Source organism: Carlito syrichta, unplaced genomic scaffold, assembly GCF_000164805.1.
Source record: "Carlito syrichta isolate Samal-C Ts95f unplaced genomic scaffold, Tarsius_syrichta-2.0.1 Scaffold304489, whole genome shotgun sequence".
Classification (NCBI taxonomy): Eukaryota; Metazoa; Chordata; class Mammalia; order Primates; family Tarsiidae; genus Carlito; species Carlito syrichta.
Window position 1 is genome coordinate 23,948 of NW_007248585.1, and position 18,461 is coordinate 42,408.

Sequence of the window (18,461 nt, forward strand, 5' to 3'; positions counted from 1 at the left end):
TCTGAGGGCTGTCCTCTGTGGCCAGCCTCCCAGGGGCTGAAGCATGAGGCATGCACCTTGGATCCCGCACCCAGACTCTAGTGTCAGGGCTGGGAGCCTAGGGAGACCCCCAGTCCATGACGGTGGCAGCCCTGCAGCCTCCCAGCAGCACCACTGAGCAGCCACAGGGGTGATGTCCTCAGTGTCCTCAAGGCAGAGTGAGGCTGACCACGGCCTTCCTCAGATGTGTCCTGAGCAGGGCAAAGGTTAGCAGGCGAAGCTTCGTGACAAAGAACACCAGGCCGAGGATACCAAAACTAGCTTTAATTTGTCCAAAAGCCACGCAGAGTCATCTAAAAACTGTCTCGGGAGAGAAGCTGTGAGTGAGTCCTCAGCGCAGGCCTCTAGAAGTTCTCCAGCAGGCCCAGGATGCGCTTCTGCTCATTCTCCCGGAACTCGGGGCTCCGGCCGTCTCCGATGTTCTCCGCATACTCTGGGGGGACAAAGCCAGAGTTAGGTGTGGATTGCAGGCTTCACCGTGGCTGGGTCCCTTCATACCTCTCCCGGAACCCCAACTCCCAATGAGGCGCAGGCTGTTCTAATGCCCCGCGGAGGCAGCCGCATGCTCTTCAGGGTCTTGCCTTCGGAGGCCCTCGCGGAAAGGACCCCGCTTACCTTTCTGTGCTCAGGTTCCTCTCCCAGCCATACCCTCTACTCACTCCCTCATCTGTTTATTCACTTGCAGACACAGTGGATACTGCTGCGGTGCGAACATTTGTACTCCCTCTGAGACTCATGCTGAAACCTCATCCCAGTGCAGCAGTGTTAAGAGACAAGGCCTCAGGAGGTGACTAGGCTGTACCCTCACAGCTGGGCTCAGACCCTTATAAAGGGCTCTGGGCACTGCTCTAGCCTAGTGGTCTCAAGAGTGTGGACCCTGGTCAGCAGCATCAGCATTAGCAACTTCCTAGAAATGGAGACTCTTGGGCCTGCCCTAGACCCACTTAACATGGGGCCCATGATCTGGGTTTCACCACATCCCCCAGGTGATGTTGATGCTCAATTCTGAGAAGCATTATCTGAGGGCCAGGTAGATAAAGGCAATGGGCATGAGAATAAAGCAGTGATAAAAAGATGCCAATCTGCTTGTGTGGAGCCCACTTCCTAGTGAGGGCAACGAACCAAAAGCAAATGAAAGACATGGGATAGCTGACAGCAGGCCTCACGAGAGGGGGCTATCTGGGAGTGAGCGGCAGTAGGACGGTCAGACAGGGATTCCAAGGAGCTCACCTGGCTCCTCTGAGGGTAAGTAAGGTCAGCATGACTAGAACCTGGAGCCCCGATCACGGGGGCCAATGGGCCCTTGAAAGGACGCTGGCCTCTTCTCGGGATGCAGGTCTCTAAGAGGTCTGAGCAGGAGGTCATGGTTTAACTTTGATCAGATCCCTCCAGCTGCCATGTGAAGACACCCTGAGGGCAAGGGGATGCAAGTGCATGGCAGCTTGGACCACGCAGGTGATGGGGCATTGAGAAGTTTTCAGACTGATGTGTCTGAAGGTTGCTCCAACAGGATTTAAGAAGCTGGAAATGGGATGTGAGAGGGAGAGATGTGGGTGTAGAAATCACCAAGAAACACAAGAGTAGTGGAGAAGGTGGCAGTGAGCCCAGATCCCCCAAGGACTGAGGGGGGACAGGTCCTGGTGCCAACAAGGAGTGGCTGTGGGTGGTACAGTCCACTGATGCGAGAGTGTCAGACAGATAAAGAGAGGGTGGTCCAGAGGTACCATGAGAGTCATGAAGGACCCCCCCTTGTCCCCAGTGGTGGGCGCGGTGTCGGGGGGAAGCAGCCCATCTCAGCCCTGGAGAGCCAGATATCAGGCAGAGCAGGGAGACAAAGGACCCGCTCGCGAGGAGGATGATGCTGAGGACGGAGGCCGTTGAGCACTTGGTCACTGAGTATTCAGGTGGGCAATTACAGGTTCTGGTTTACCCTACTGTCCCAGTACAAATCAATAAGCTCCATTTAATTCTCAAAAGTGTCCTGATCCTCAAATTATGTGGCCACCCTGGTTTTAGGAGATGGAGAGAGGTGAGCTGGTAGCCCTGAACTTCCTGTGGTGACTCCCAGGAGCAGAAAAAGAACCCAGCGGGAGAGAAGGGGAGGACAGAGGGACCCAACTCCTCGCTGCCCACACACACAGAGGGGAGATGGTACAACATCGTGGGCTGTGTGCAAATCCGGTCTCTGACTTGTAACTGGGTGGTCTCCTCCAAAATGAACGTAAAGAACCTGACAAATAACAGATGCTCAGGAAACACAAGTCCCTCCCTGAGCCTCCTTTGCCCGGGCCAGGAGGGCACTGGGGAGATCCACACACCCTTCAAGGTCCACCTCGAGCCATCTCCACGCAGGCCTGTCACCTCTCGCTCTTGCTCCTGTCCTCAGGTTATTCCCCCTCCACACTTGCAGGCCTTTCTTCTAGGCCATCTTTCACTTGGCCCTCCTCTCTCTAGACCAGGCGCAGCCTGAAGGTAGGGCTCAGGCTTGCTCTCAGTTCAACCACCAGCTGAGTCTGGCTGACAGCTGGCCAGCAGTGTGGCGTGGGGAGAAGGCTCTCAGAGGAGGTGGCCTGGAGGGCTGCTTGCACTTCTGCCCCAGCTCCCTTACTGGGAGAGGACTCTCTAGCAAGAGGATTGTGCATAATAAAGTGCCTGCAGATCCAGATCCGACAGAGACTGGGGAGAGAGAAACAAGTACGCAGCCCCCAACCCCCATCCCAGGGAAATAATTTTGCTCCCGCCACTTCTTTATTTTTCCTTCTTCCTCTTTATTACTTTGGACACGTGCCGGAAAATGGGATTTGGGATTCAGACATGTGCCAGCTGTGTGTCTCCCCCCGGAAATCATCCTCCTCTGCTAGGCCCATCCATCACCTCCAACAGCAAATGGTTGTGATGCCTCCTATTAAGGCCCCTCCAAGAGACGGCTGGGGTAACGGAGAACAGAAGCTGAGCTGCGGGAGAAGGCTCAGGCTGCGTCTAAGTGGTGTCTCTTACTCACATGTGAATGATACAGTTGCTGCCCCAGGAGAGAGAGAAACGACCATTATGGCATCTAATATCCCCGGAGGCATGGTCTGGAAGCAAGAGTCTTAATGGATTGAGCTAACACTTTGCTCTCCTAATGTCTTCTCAGACCCAAGAGGGAGGGAAGTGGCGAAACAGTCTGATGCTTTGGGACGGTGAAAAGCGGTGATTTTCCAACGGTAAAGCCAGCTTCCCTGGAGGGACCTGATCTCTTTCCAGGGACACACAAAGCTGAGGGAGCCTGCAACTCCCTCGTGGAATTACCTCTGCCATGGCCTTAGAAGCAGCACGTGGCCCTCCAGCACACAGAGCACCCCCTCTGGGTAAGTGTCCTCTGTCCCTCTAACTGTGGTGAGGAAGAAGTCAAACTCCCGTTCTCTGGAAAGGGGCTGTCTGGCGTGGGCGCAGGCAGGGAGTGGACAGTGGAGTCGGAAAGGGGCGGTCACACATGGTGGAGCGGGCACAACAAGCGGTGAGCACTTGTGTGCGCGCCAGGCATTACATACGCTGCAGCCATCAGCCAAGGTAAAGAACATCATCCCTGCTTACAGATAAGGAAACTGGGGCCATTAGAGAACTGAAGCAATCTGCCAAGTCTAGGATGGTAGAGGGGCTGGAATTGAACCCCCAGAACATGTGTGAACAGTGAAGAAAGTCACCTAAAACGCCATGAAGGGGGATGGTTCCCACAGTGACCTCGACTTACTTAAGCAATATGCTACTCTGCTTGTCCCTAATCCTCTGGGGAAAAAAAATCCCTGCTCCATGAGCATTCCAAAGCAGGAATGTCTTATGGAAGCGGCCTTGGTGACCAGGGGTAGGTGGGCTGGGGTCACACTCCCTTATGCCACGTCACTGAGTAGCAGAGCTGGCAGGAATCTCAGAAAGGTACTGTAGCCCTGAAGGGGCAGGAGACTGGCCAGGGTGAGCCAGTCATGGAGCTGGACTTAGAAGCAGGTAACTGGCCTCGTGCTCTCCCACTCCCGGTGGCTGTACCAGCTGTGTTCTGTGCCCTCATCCCGGACCCTCACCCGTTCTTTGTTTCTACAGGAGAGCCCCACTTGGAACAAATCTTGGTGGTGCCAGCTACCTCTGGTTATTAGAGCTGCTGCAGTCGTTTATAAATATTGAACAGATTCCTCCCGGAGGTCTTGGGAAAGAGTTCTCTTTGCTGTGTGTGTGTGTGTGTGTGTGTGTATGGGGGGCAGGGGGGGAGAGAGAGAGAGAGAAGGAGGGAGGGGAAGGAAAGGAGAATGCAGAAAAGGGAGATGCTGGAGGAAGGGAGGGCTGCAGGGTGGGGGAGAGGGTGGGCAAAGGATGAGTTGGTGGAGAGTGAGGAGGACGGCACACACATCAACTCCCTTCTCCACTTCCCCAGCATTTTCAAATGCTCTTATAATAAAGGCTTTGATGGAGCTCAGAAACAGGCAGCAGTGCTGAACGCATAAATATTAAAGCAAACTTTAGACAGCAGGTTTACTATTCAGACATGGAATACAAGCTGTTCTGTTTATGTTAAGAGGGAGAAGGAGGGGTGCATTGAGCTGGTGGATGGCGAAGAACTGTCTTCTGGGCAGAGACCTGGACCAGTGCTTGCTCACAAGTCAGTTCAGACCCTGGACCTTAAGCCGTAAGTGCTCACCCTTTAAAAAATGCAGGAGAAAGCGGGAGGGGAGAGAAGAGGAATGCCAATATTTTCACACTGGAAACCCTTGAAGACATACAAATAACTGCAAAACAGAAACTGGGAAAGGAAAATCCTTCAGGTCTAACAGAGATTCCTTAACGATAACAATAAACTTGGAAGGTTTAAAGGTTACAGATCTCTAGGGAGAACATTTTGCTGGGCTGTGAATATAATTTTATCAGAGATGTCATCCAAATGAAACTCACTTAAAGGACAAGGAAGCTTACCCTTTGCTTAGACACTAACAGAGTCACATTCCTATAGCTCTGGGTATATTTTGGCTGGCTGGAAAAGCACCCCTGATAACCACCACCCCCACAAGACCCCGAGAGGTCTGGCCTGGGTGCTGGTCCATGGCTTTCCTGTTTACATCTGAGTCCAGGCAGAGGACTAGGTCATGGAGGGAAGGGACTTCCATTCACTAAGCATGTACTTGGTCCCCAGCACTGGCTGCCTTTCAACCTCAGAGTTCCTGATACGGGCAATATTTATTTTAGGGTTTTATTTTATTTTTTTACAGAGAAAGAAACCAAGACTTAAAATGTTAGCTACTGACTTGCCCAGAGTTACACAGAGGCCCAGAACTGATGCTGGTCTGTGCATCTCTGGGTGCACCTGGATACTTGTGACCACAGTAAAGATAGCTAACATTTATCAAACGCTCTCGGTGCCAGCCAACGGACAAGTGCCTTCCACACAGCCCCCACCTAATCCTCATGGCAGCCTTTTGAGGCAGGTTCTCCTCCATTACAGATGCAGGAACTAAGGCTCAGAGGGGCAAGAAGCTTCTAAGGGCAGACACTACAAAGTGACAGAATGTGAATGTGAACCCAGGCAGCCTCACGGCAACCTCTGCAGTCTCCACACAGCTGGTTTTCAGAGAGTGGTTCCTTCCCCCCTCTTCTGCACCATACCACATTGTCCAAGGCCCTCTTGGGTGAGTGGGGTGTTAGATTTGGGGCAGCAAGCCTAGGGCGAATCTGACATCTTCGCTGAAACCTCCCAAGGGACCCTAAGATGACTCTGAGTCCTATGAAGGCAGTTGGCTCTAGAGCTAACACATGGGACTCACTCCGGGGTCTTTTCCTGCTCCAAATACCCCAATGGACATGGTAGCCATGACCAGGTACAACTCACACACACACCAACATGCCATCAAAAGATAAGTCCTATCAGCTTCTGCAGCTTTTAAATCACAGAGGCCAACTAGATGGCCCAGAGCCCCAAATCAATATGGAAATACATGTTTATGAGCTTCTAGGAGGAGAATTAAAGCCATAAAGAACATAAGCAAATCAAAGGGCCATGAGCCAATTTCTAAAAGCATTCTGAAGTTTTTGGCTTGCTCCTTTTGCCCACTAGTAAAGTGCTTTGAGTCAGTAATCCTCTAGGCTTTCCTCTGTAGCAGCCTGCGCTTCCAAGTGGTCTCCCACAACCTTGGCCTGGAGACTAAAACATACGAGACTGGCCAGGGGTTTCCACCATAACCCTTGGCACAAGTATTTATATCAGTTAGTATTCTCAGGTCACAGTTCCAATGCCACATCCGCAGAAATGGTCACTCCATCACACACATTCACATCTGCCTATGGAAGTCCTTCACAGGCTTCTGAAGCCACCGCCTTCCTTAGGGTCATCAGAGCCATGGAGAAAAAAAACAGCATGTCTGCCAGGGGCTGGGAGGAGGGGAAGGAAGAGATAATGATGAATGGGCCTAGAGTTTCAGTTTTGCAAGATGAAAACAAGTTCTGTGGACAGATGGCAGTGATGGCTGTGATGGTCAAAATGACCAACTTTATGTTCTATATATTCTACCATAATTACAATGTGAAAAATAAAAAGAAGCCGCCTCTGCTGTACAGCCTCTCTGGATCTTCGAGCTCCTTCTAATCTCTAGCGGAATTAACTGTGCCTTCTTCACTCCCACTGCTTCTCTGTTCTGGCTTCGTTCTGTTTGGGCTACAGTTTGTTATCTCACCCGCCCCCTGGGGACAGGGCCTTCTGAGTGTCCCACTTACCTTGGAAGCCCACCTAGCACCCTGTGACGCCAAATGGTGCTCTATGAAGGCGGATGCCCTGAGATTCTTCCTTCTGCAAAGCCTATAGGAGTGCATGAGCCAATCAGCAGTTAGAACTTTCCTTTCTGCAAAATGGAAGCACTACTGTGTATATAGTTCTTTCTGAGTTTAGATTCAGTTTCCATTACTAGTGACTCAGGTAATGTCACTTGATCTCAGTGAGTCTGTTTTCTTATCTGCAAAATGGTTACCCTGCTTTCTAGGGTTGTTGTGAGGACCAGAAATAATGTACATTAAAAGCCTGACACAACCAAGTGAGGTGCCTCATGCCTGTAATCCCAGAAGTTTGGGAGGCTGAGGTGAGAGGATCACTTGAAACCAAGAGTTTAAAACCAGCCTGGGCAACAGAGAGAGGCCTGTCTCTACAGAAAAAAAAAAAAAATTGGGTGTGGTGGCAAATACCAATAATACCAGCTGCTTGGGAAGCTGAGGAGGGAGGATTGCTTGAGCCCAGGGGGTCAAGGCTGCAGTGAGCTAAGATCATGTCACTGTACTCCAGCCTGGGCAACAGAGCAAGACATTATCTCTAAAAGAGAGTCTGGCACACAGGAGGTGCTCAGTAAATGACCACTCTATCTGCTCTGGTCCCAGATTTCTGGAATAGCACAAAGATGCCGGAAGCACCATGCAGCATGCCACTCTCAGTAGCAGGAGCCGACCTCTTCTCTAGGCCAGTCCTAGGGCCGGTCACTAGGAAGATAAAGGCAGGAAGACCGTTGCTGGCCTTGTAGAACACATGGTCTTATTTGTCTTCCTCTCTGTGGGCATCTCAGTCCTCAGACCACTGTTCCCTACAAGGGACCCTAGTCTCCGGGCTCTGAATGTTACCAGTTCCGGAGAAGGCTGGACTCTGGGAATGCCAAGTAAGCAGTCTGCAGAGAGACTTTAATGAGCCATCAATTATTCCCAGCTCTCTTGGCACCCCAAGTAGAAAAGGAGAGTGGAAATCATGAGAAAGGGGACGAAAAATTAACGGGAGAAGTTCCCCGCTGGGCTTGCCTCATCAGCGTTTTCCTGAGACCTCAAGGGATACATCAGCTGTCATCCTGCCAGCAAAACTTATGAAATATGTAGGCCATAAAATCAAAGAAAAAAGCTTGCGTCTAATTAGTATGTTAAAGAAAAAAAGGAAGCAACCCAAACTGAAAAACAAAATTAAAATCAAAGAGGACAGACTGATGAGCTGGTTTTCTTTATGAGTCTTTGTGTTCTTGGGCTTTTTAACGGAAGGAAGGTGAGAGGAGGGGTGTGTTCTTGGGCTTTTTAACGGAAGGAAGGTGAGAGGAGGGGGGAGGAGCGAAAAGGAGAGCCAGATGGGCTTTCCTGAGGTGGGTCTGAAATCCACCCCTGAGGCAGCCTCACCCCTGTCAATCTCAACAACACTGCTCTCTGCCCAGTGAGGGCACCCGAGGGTCCTCAAGGCACTGTGTTCGGGGGCTGCTACCAGGGGCAGGCCACAGTGCACAGGCTCCAGACCCCCATGACACTGCAGATGGAATTCTCCTGCCGGGGGTAGGATTGAGACCCCTTGATTAAACCTTCAATCTGGAGAGAACTCTTTTTTTCATGGTCAGCGTCACACCGAGCACCTCTTCAACCCGAGCCATGGCATCCCAGTTCCGGGACTCTCAGTATCACTCCACACTAATGACCCGAATTTCCCAAGCCGACATCTCCCCTGAGTGCTAATGAGGATGTCCTGTCTGCTGGCCAACAAAGGGCAGCACCACTCCCTGTACCCCACAATCACTGCACACCTCATGGAACTCAAGAGCCCTGCCCAGTAACACTGGCCCACCTGATACTCCGGCCTCCCCTGATGGCGCCAGAGTCCTTTCCAAGGCCACTGCATCCTGTCCTGCTTCTGCTGCCTCTGCTTGGGAAGTGCCTTTCCCCGAAATGCCCCCGCTCCGGGTCTCCATTCCTGGCCCTGGGGGGGAGTGGACACTCACTCCTCTGCCTCTTCGCCGCTCCTTAGCACACTGTTTGCAGCTCTAACGTGGCACTTATCATGCTATAATTAGGTTTGAGCACCACTTCCCACGAGACTGTGAACACCTCAAGGAGAGGGACCTTGAGCTCTTCTTCGTATCTCTTCTACTGGATCTAGAGCCTGACACCGAGCAATGCCTGTTGGGTAGTTCCTGGAGTAGGTATTCCATTTAGCTTGAATTATGGCCATTATACATCTATGTCCCCAAAGATTGTAAACTCCATGAGGGCAGGTGCCGTGCTACACCTTTTAGCACAGCACTTAGCACTGTGCCTCGCTAGTCCTGGGCAAAATCTCAGTAAATGTCTGCCAAATTAAATCTATACAGAGTTTAATTCAACAATGTTTAACATTTTTACTGGGTTCCTGTTATGTGGCTGGCACTGCTCTAGGTGCTGAAGAGACACAGTGAACGAGGCAGACAATGTCCTCCCCATCACAGAGCTTATATTTTAATGTATAAGACAGAAAAAAGAGTAAGCAAACACATAAATGAAATCAATTATAGACTCTGATAAGGTCTCAGAAGGAAATAATCAGGGTGCCATAATGGGAAATAACAGATGCAGAGAAGTGGAAGGATTTGATACTGAGTTCAGAGGCAGAATGGAGGGATAATACCAATGGACTGGCTGTGAGGCGTGATGGAGAGAGACCTGAGGGCCTGGCATGAGGGCCACGGGTGTCTGGACAGAGGCCAAGGTGGGGGGGCACAGGGAAAAAAAGCAGCAGGGGAGAAGAACAGAGTTGCAAGATGAGACAGTGTCTGTGCAGGCCATTCACCTGCTCACCCACCTGCTCACTCAGTCAACAAACATCTACTCAGCATCTAGTATGTGCTGGGCACTTTAGCAGACACTGGGAGGATAACCAGGGTCTGAGGGGGACAAAGGCTGGGGCTCACAACCACAAAAAGCTGTGAATAACCTAGTTATATGGCAGGGTTTGAGAAAGAAAAAGATCTACCGACTATGTGTCAGCACCCGTTACAAACACGTTTTCTTTCTTGGAAGATCACGTTCTTGATGACAGGGATGGAGGTGCAGGAAGAGCCGAGTGCAAGGTAGTGGAGCTCGGAGTGATAAAAAGGTCTAATTGAACACGTGGGTGTTAAAAGTAAATGTCATTTAAAGACTGGAGCTACAAATCACCACAGCTACACCTGAGGGAGGAGGGAGAGACACTCTTGAGCTGTAACTCAGGCACGAGGAGAAGGGAGCACCAGGGTGCTGCTATGGAAGGCAAGACGTGAGGCTGCACTCATCATGGGTTCCCCTTGACTCTCTTCTTCCTCTGAGGAAAAAACAACAGATTCTAATGCCGCAGATTCTCCATCTACAAAATGGGCACGATGGACTTATTACTCCCCTGCCCAGGAGGGCTGTGTTTCACACGTGATTCCCATCCTATGCCTTCCTTCATGCTGTTCCTTCTTTCTGAAATGTCCTGTCCAAGTCTCAGACCTGCTCAGTTCCAAGGTTTCCCACAGGATTTTAGCTATGCCTCACTCACAATGATGAAGACTCCAACTCAAAAACAACAACAACAAAAACCAAATATCTTCATAATATTTCATAATACTCAAACTACTACTTACTGAGAACTTATTAAGGGTTAGACATTTTCTGTGTATCATCTCATTCAATGCCCTTGCCCATTCCATGAGGTCACAGAGCAATGGGTATCTTGCCTGAGGTAACAATGATAGCAGAGCCAGATGCAGATCCGGGAGCCTGGCCCCAAGCCCACGCTCTCAGTCTCTCTCATTTGATGCTGTATACTATTCAACTTCACACTTCATCTCCCTTCTGTGATGGGAGCACCATGCAGCTTGAAAGCAAACTCTGAGTGTATCTAGCCCAGTCCCTCATCTTAGAAATGGGCAGAACCAGAGCCGGAGAGGGAAACTGATCCGTCTGTGGTTACCCCATCCATCTTGACTCTCTCTGAACTCTGGCATTATCAGTACTGTACATTCCAGCATGGGCCTCCACCCACTATGTGTGTAAGTCTGTGTTCCCTGGTTAGTCCCTAAGTGGCTGGGGCGGGGGGGGGGCGGCGTCCCAGAGCTCAAGACAGCTTTGTGATGGAGGGCCTGCCTACCAACTGGAGGCCTCTCTGGAGCCACTCCAACTAGGTCAGGTCCAGCCAAAGATCCAACAGCATCAGGGGGACTCCATGGGATGGGTGAGGGAAGGAGGGGGACTTACTGACTGAGCACGCATTGTATGCCAGGTACCAGACTGCTGGGATGAGCACCGCATGTAGTCCTACCTCCTGTAGCCTTTATGGAATCTCTTCTCGTTAGATATATAACCGTGAATGTGGTCTCTCTCTCTCTCTCTCTCAAAATATCTTATTGTATTGTACCCACCTATTTTTGGACTATTGACTGTGTGTGCTGAAACCCCGGGAAGCAAAACCACCGATAAGGGTGAGACTACTGCATTTCTTGTCATTTCCTTATTTTTTCCTCTATGAAAGCAATTTCCTCCCACTATATGCAACTTGGAATTTTTTTTGGCAAAAAAAATGGTAAACAAATATTTCCAAGCTGCTTCTTGTTAAGTGTTTAAATTCTGAAATTGGAGGGTCAGAGGCAGATAACAACCAGGTTAAGACTTCAGCATTGTGTGCAAGTACCGTGCGCTAACTGATTGTGTCACTGGAGTTCCAACTGTGCTGCCCATCGAGAGAGGACTGGATAATAAAGAATGTGGTACATATACACGATGGAATATTACACAGCCATAAAGAAGAACAAAATCATGAACTTCACAGCAACCTGAATGGACTTAGAGTCTAATACTGAGTGATCTTTCACAGAAACAAAGATCTGAGTATCACATGTTCTCACTCATAAGCGGACCTCGAACAATTATTCTAATACGATAAGAAAAGGATTGGCAGTAGCAGGAAACTGCTGGGAGGGGGGCGGGGAAGCGGGATTGGCAGTAGTGGGAGTCTGCCTGGGGAAGAGGGGGCGCACACCTCATCAACAAAGGTCACTGCATAATGAACATCTGTATACCTAACCCTGAATTGTACTCCACATCTTTCAAATAAAAAAATTAAAAGATTAAAAAAAAAAGACTTCAGCATTCTGACAAAGATGACCTGGGCACACAGTGAACTGGATACCACATGTAAGCTTTTAGTGCAGAAAATTCAGTGAACCAAATACCAGGGATACTGACAGAGACTCAGAAGGAAGCATCATTGAAGCCCTGGAGCACAGAACCAAGCAACATCTGACTCACCCTTGATGATGTGCCTGACAATTTTGATGGAGCTTCCCCGCATGTTCAGGATCTGGTGTACTCTCTGGCGAATCTAATAATGAGGAGAAAAAATGGAGAAAGAGAAAAAAAGGTCGTTTGTCTTGGCAGACAGCAGAATGCATCATTCGGAAATTATCTACCTCACCCTCATCCTTGAAAAAGAAGGCTCACACAGAATAAAGGAATTCAAGGAGAGTGTGATCTGCTTCCTTCCTTGAGAGGCTCCAGCTGAGCAGGAGATAGGAACGGCAGGCATGGCGGGCCTACTTGGGGAAGACTCTCCTACCTGGGGGACATTGGCATTACAGATCTCCGCCATGATGTAGCAGATGTGCTGGAGAACAAAGAGCCCCGCATCCAAGCGCCGGAGGTAGAATTCATCCTCAATGTCACTGTCTATGATCTCTCCACGCCGGACCATGTCCTGGAAATGAAGGCACACGTAGGAAGAAAAGCTGGACAGTGAGTGGGAGGCCTTCCATGCCATAACAAGATGTCTCAGGCCAAGAAGGGAACTGGCTTCACGTCTGGCCACAGTCCACAGCGATGAATACATCATTCTCAAGCATCTTTCTCATGCTCCTCGTTCTTAACGGTCTACAGGCCCCAGGAGGCAAGCTTAAAGCCCACTTCTTTTCTGTCTGATGAATCAGAGCCAAAACTATCTCATCCACATGTTCCCCCTAAAAAAATGAGGCGAATAAACACAAATCTAAGCTGCTTATCTGCTCCCATTCATTCTTTTCTCTTTGGCTTGGGACTCATAAATAACTTCTCTATAAGATACAGGCAGTTCTGGCTTACAAGGGCTCAACCCAGGATGTTTTTAACTTCATGTTAGTACGTAAGTACTACGCAGTCAGTAGATCCTGTACTTCTACAATGCGGGGCAGCAGTGCAAGCTGCCGCTCCCAGTCAGCCATGTATTTTGACTCATGATATTTTCAATTTATGATAAAATTTCAGTTTATCAGGACTTAGCTTGGTAAATCAAGGAGCATCTGCATTCTTAACTCTCTTTCCCTTCCAGACCAGGTTAGACACAGGGAAGAAAGCTCTCCTTTCTTCACAACTCTGAAACCAACAGCACAGGCACCAACATGCACACATGCACCCCTGTGGCTTCCATTTTGTCAGGTGCCAATGCTGCAACCTTTCCATTGCACTTCACAAGTCTAGCACCCCACCAGGCTGAAGCCCTAGAAGTGTTTGGAGTCCTCTTTGTAACCCGAGACCTGTCAGACTTGCTGTCCTCACATCTAGACCTCCAGCGGATTCTATATTTAAAATCAGCTTTATTGAGGTATAATTCACACGCCTATACTTCAACCATTGAAAATGTACAATTTAATAGCTTTTAGTATATACAGAGTTGTGCAGTCAGTTTCAGAATATCTTTATCATCGTCTAACCTCCCTCATCTAGTGGATTATTAACACTTCTGCCAAAAGAGCTCAGGGCTCTTACGGCTTTCTTTCCTTGAGGGTATCTCTCAAGCCCACATTATTTTAAGCTGCCTCTATTGTAAAGCCTTGCCTGACTATTCAAGGGTAACAATTGATCCTTTCTAAAATTCCTGAGAGGGCAGGTGTGGGTGGCTCAGGCCTATAATCCCAGCACTTTGGGAGGCTGAGGTGAGAGGACTGACTGAGCACAGGAGTTCAAGACCAGCCTGGGCAACATGGTAAGACCTCATCTTTACAGTAAATCAAACAATTAGCTAGGTGTGGTGGTGCACGCCTGTAGTCCCAGTTACTTGGGAGGTAGAAAGATCATTTACACTCAGGAGTTTGAGGCTGTGATGAGCGTGATTGTGCCTGGGTAGACAGATTGTGACTCAAAATAAATACATAAATAGAAAATTCTTGAGAACACCTTAGACAAGCCACTCCATAACATACCTTCTTCCCGCATGTCACCTTCACACTGACTTCAGTCACCATCAACTCCCTATGACTACAGCCTTTATTTCATGGGTAGACTTAAGCTCTGTGAAGGTGGGGCTGAATTTTGTCTGTCTTCATTTCCCCAGCTTAGTAAACATGGATGCAGCCAATGAGAGAAAAAAGACATGGACCAAGAGCTCTCAGGAATGAGAACAGGGTGTAAGGACTTGCTCTGCAAGACTGGCAGACGGGCTAAGATGACAGGTACTTAATATATGCTTCTGATGGCAACAACCCATTTTTTAATTCTGTTGGCAGTTTTATGGCTGAGGTTCCTTCTGACGACTTAGGCTCCTGTCACTGACAGAAGCCCTTGGGACCCTGCTTTCCACTCTTCCAACCTCGAAGGACTCACCACCATGGCCATCAATCTCCACCAAGAACCCTTCGGAGACTCTTTAGATGCAGATAATGCACTTCTTTGTTTGCTCAGGGGGCCAGCCTGTAGCAACACAAGGCTACTTTTCATCTTGCTCTTAAAGGCCTCTATGAGGCCAGAGAGGGCTACACGCTGCCAGGGCCTGTGTTACCTGGCAAATCACCACCATTGATTCTTAGCTTCATTTTGCAGCCAAGTCCTTGGTAATCTGGTTATGGTGTCAATGTTCATGAGTAGTCATGGGGCACCAGACTGATATGCAAGGGGCTTAAAAATAGAAAGTTCTCTTTAGTTTCTCATTTACTCATAATCATAACTTCTTGCTCCAGAACTCCTAAGTGTTTGGCAGTTACCATCAAATTTAAGGGTGCAGGGAAGGGTTATTAATTCCATTGTACAAATGAGAAATCAAGGCACACAGAGGCTGAGCGTCTCACAATTCCCAGTTACTAGAGTACGGACTCTCCAGAGACAGAAGTTCTGTTTAACTCATTTGTGATGTGGAAATGAGTAATTAGGTGTAGTTTTTAGCCCTCTGGCCCTACTAAATGCCTAATGGCAAGAGGACCATCCTAAGCACTGAAAAAGGAGGAAAATGGAAGCCTGGGTCATAGTCACTGAAGAGCTGACGGGCTGGGGAGATCACAGAGACATAGGAAATGACTAAAAAATGAAGGGCTGCAGTGCGCCCACAACTCAAAAATAATTGTAAGTGATGGGTGCTGATCACATAAGGGCATCCTATAAGAAGCCATTTCGGGTAAGGTTTCAAGGCACATGGCGGGCAGAGACAGCAGAATGAACGCCTTAAAGGTCTGGTCTCGATGTTTTCTGAGGCCTTATGGGAAATGCCTTCCATTGCCCACACTTTCTGCTCACTACCCCCTCCCCCAGCAGACAGGTCTTCCCTCTTCAGATCTCCTCACCTTGCTCATAATGTTGATACTGCCCAACTCTCCCTCCTGTTTCTATCAAATATATATATATTTGATATATACATAATTTTATTGTTATTTATTTTTTTGAGTCGGGGTCTCACTCTTGTCACCCAGTCGGGAGTGCAGTGGCACAGTCACAGCTTACCACAGCCTCAACCTCCTGGGCTCAGGCAATCCTCTCACCTCAGTCTCCCAAGCATCTAGAAGTACAGGCACACACCACCACTTCTGGCTGTTTTTAATTTTTTGTAGAGATGGGATCTTGTTATATTGCCCAGGCTGGTCTCGAACTCCTGGGCTCAAGCAATCCTTCCACTTCGACCTCCCAAAATACTGAGATTACAAACGTGAGCCACCATGCTCAGCCTCTATCAAATATATGAAAAATAAAAAACATCCTGAGATCCCCAGGCAGACCTGGTTTTCCAGTCCCTAAAACCCTTGGGTCCTTGATGTGAACCTCAGTTATGGCACCTCCCATGGCCTGCTTGTACTAGTCACTCAGATGTGTGCCTCTTCCCTATGGAGGTTCCTTGAAAGGAAGAATTGTGTTTTACTCATCTTTGTACCCTAAAAAGCACTTTGTGTGATACTTTTGCTTAGTAAGCTCTTCAAAAGCTTTTGCCCAATAGGATTAAAATAAACCCAGGCAGAGATTCAAAGCTGTTTAAGGGTGAGGTAACTGTGCCTTAGGGGCTAGCTGGTGGCAGCCTTAAAGGCTGGCCAGAGTAGTCAGACTTGACGGGCTACAGACTGTCAGTCAGCCCTTTGCAGGAAAATGTCATGCAGAAGAGGATGCAAAGAGCCATGTGATAGACACCAGATTGAAGAGCCAAGAGGCAGGCAGAATGCATGGCTGGGAAGCCAGAGCATCAGCCTTTGTGTGAAGGGGAAAGGCCAAGGGGGAAGGAGGAAGGAAGAAAAGAAAGAGAAGGTGCAGGGAAGGGAAAAGGGGAAAGGGAAGGGGAAGGGGAAGGGGAAAGGGAGGGAAGGGAAGGGAAGGAAGAGACATTTGGAGGTTGTAAACATGGGAACAGGGAATGGAACTCATTCACTCATTTACCTGATAAAGACATCCTGAGCACCTAACTGTGCCAGGTACTGTGTGCCATGCTGAGACAGCAAAGATAAAACAAAATAGTCCATATAATCAAGGAGCTCAGTCTAATGAGGTTAACAAATATGAATTTTTTAAAAAAATGTAACAGTGACTATAACAAATGACCTCTCAAACTGTACCAAGTGCTGTGGAAACCCAGAAGAAAGATGGATTAAGTCTATCTGGCGGCAACAGGAAAGGTCAAAGGAAATGTAAACGAGCTGGATTTTGAGGGGGTCTGATAGGCTGGAAAGGACATTCCAAGCAGAGGAAATAATAGTGTAGATAAAGGTATAGAAAAGTCAACTAGGTTAGCTTGAGGGAGAACAACAGTGAATATCAGTATCAGCAACAGAAACATCAGAAAGAATTAAGGGTTTTGTTTTTTTTTTTGGCTTATTAGATTCCAGGTATTAGTAGATCATATTACTTTTACTTATGATGCATTTCGTGAGGCAATCTGAATAACCACTGCTTTCAACACCTATCCACCAGAGGGGTATGTGTCAGACAGAGTACCAGTGCTTTGTGGACATTAACTCCTTTACTTTTCATCAATACTGAGAGGCAGGGAGCCTTACTGCAGCTTAGATAAGAAAACTGGCACAGGCAGAGCACCCTCCCAAGGCTGGTGGGTGGCAGAACTAGAATCCAAACCCAAGTCTGCACTCTTGTCACACTACCATGTTTATATAGGGATCGATTTCAGAGTTGTCTGGAGAACAAGGGAAGATGGTCACTAAGAGTGACAGAAGGCTCAAGAACAGGGCTTAGTGACAGGTTTCTCCATCAGGTCAGGAGTATCCTGATGATTTTTCCTTTTTCATATCTTTCTCCATCATCTGATCTTCTTTTAACCAGGTACATATTGTATCTCCCAGTTTCTCTATATTGTCATCTAGAAAGGAAAGATCCAAGAGAGCAACGCCACACTCTGTTTTCCCCCTTTCCTCAGAACTTCAAGACTCTGTCAATGTTCAACTCGACATTCTACTTTTAGACGTACAGACACAGGATTTGAAGGTGAAATTTTCAAATGTAGATCTGAGATATGACTATAGCTCATCTCCAAGAAAGGCATCACCATTGCTGCGTTGAACATGCCACAAAGATGAAACAGAGATTGGCTTCTGCAGACAAAGTTTCTGCCCTGACAGTTTTAGAAGCACCATAGAAAGTGGCATGCAGTGACGATGACTACTGTCAGGATGGCACCTTATCTAGCCTGTACAACTCTGCAGCATGGAATATTTACTGCTGAATGGATTCAGGGAAGCTGAGCACAAATGTGTACTCAGCATTTAAAGGGAAATAAGAGAAGTAGGATGATTGTGTGTCATTTTGATGAAAAATAAGGAAGTGAGAAAGTTTGGGCAGAGTTTTTTTTTTTTTTTTAGTTGGAGTCTCACTCCGTCGCCCAGACTGTAGTGCAGTGTCACGCTCCTGGCCATGACCTCCTGGCCTTGACCTGCTGGGCTCTGGCAATCCTTCCGCCTCAGCCTTCCAAGTAGCTGGAACTACAGGTGCATGCTAACACACCTAGCTAATTTTTTATTTATTGTAGAGATGAGGTGTCGCCAAGTTGCCTGGGTGGGTCTCGAACCTGCGGGCTCAGGCAATCCACTCACTTCAGTCTCCCAAAGTGCTGGGATTGAGGCTGATGGGCAGAGTTCCTTTAGTTGTATCTTCTCAAGTTTTAATCTGGCTTAAAAAGAAGGTAGCATGTCACTTTTATTCTCCAGTCCTGTCTTATTATTTTATAAGAACAGGGTCAACTCGCTATAGATGGATGAATAAATTTCTGACTATTATGGGTTTTTAAAAAACCAGATTAAAAAAAGGATCTTGAGCTGGGCTCGGTGGCTCAGCTTGTAATCCCACGCCTTCGGGAGACTTAGGTGGAGTGGATTGCCTGAGCCCGCGGATTCGAGACCCGCTTGGGCAGGCGAGACCTCATCTCTACAATAAATCAAAAAATTAGCCGGGCGTGGTAG

At 48.4% G+C, this 18,461-nt stretch overlaps 1 protein-coding gene across 1 annotated transcript in view; it reads right to left on the minus strand.

The window, feature by feature from the left end:
• Positions 1-283: 283 nt before the first annotated feature.
• The window catches only part of LOC103262419 (beta-catenin-like protein 1), a 55,160-nt gene continuing 36,982 nt past the window's right edge, over positions 284-18,461 (minus strand). Inside the window, exons 5-7 of the mRNA XM_008060038.2 lie at positions 12,392-12,529; positions 12,085-12,157; positions 284-472 (exon numbers count right to left, since the gene is read on the minus strand). Of these exons, the coding sequence (XP_008058229.2) occupies positions 384-472; positions 12,085-12,157; positions 12,392-12,529 (300 nt within the window). The 3' untranslated portion in view covers positions 284-383. The remainder of the gene's footprint in view (positions 473-12,084; positions 12,158-12,391; positions 12,530-18,461) is intronic.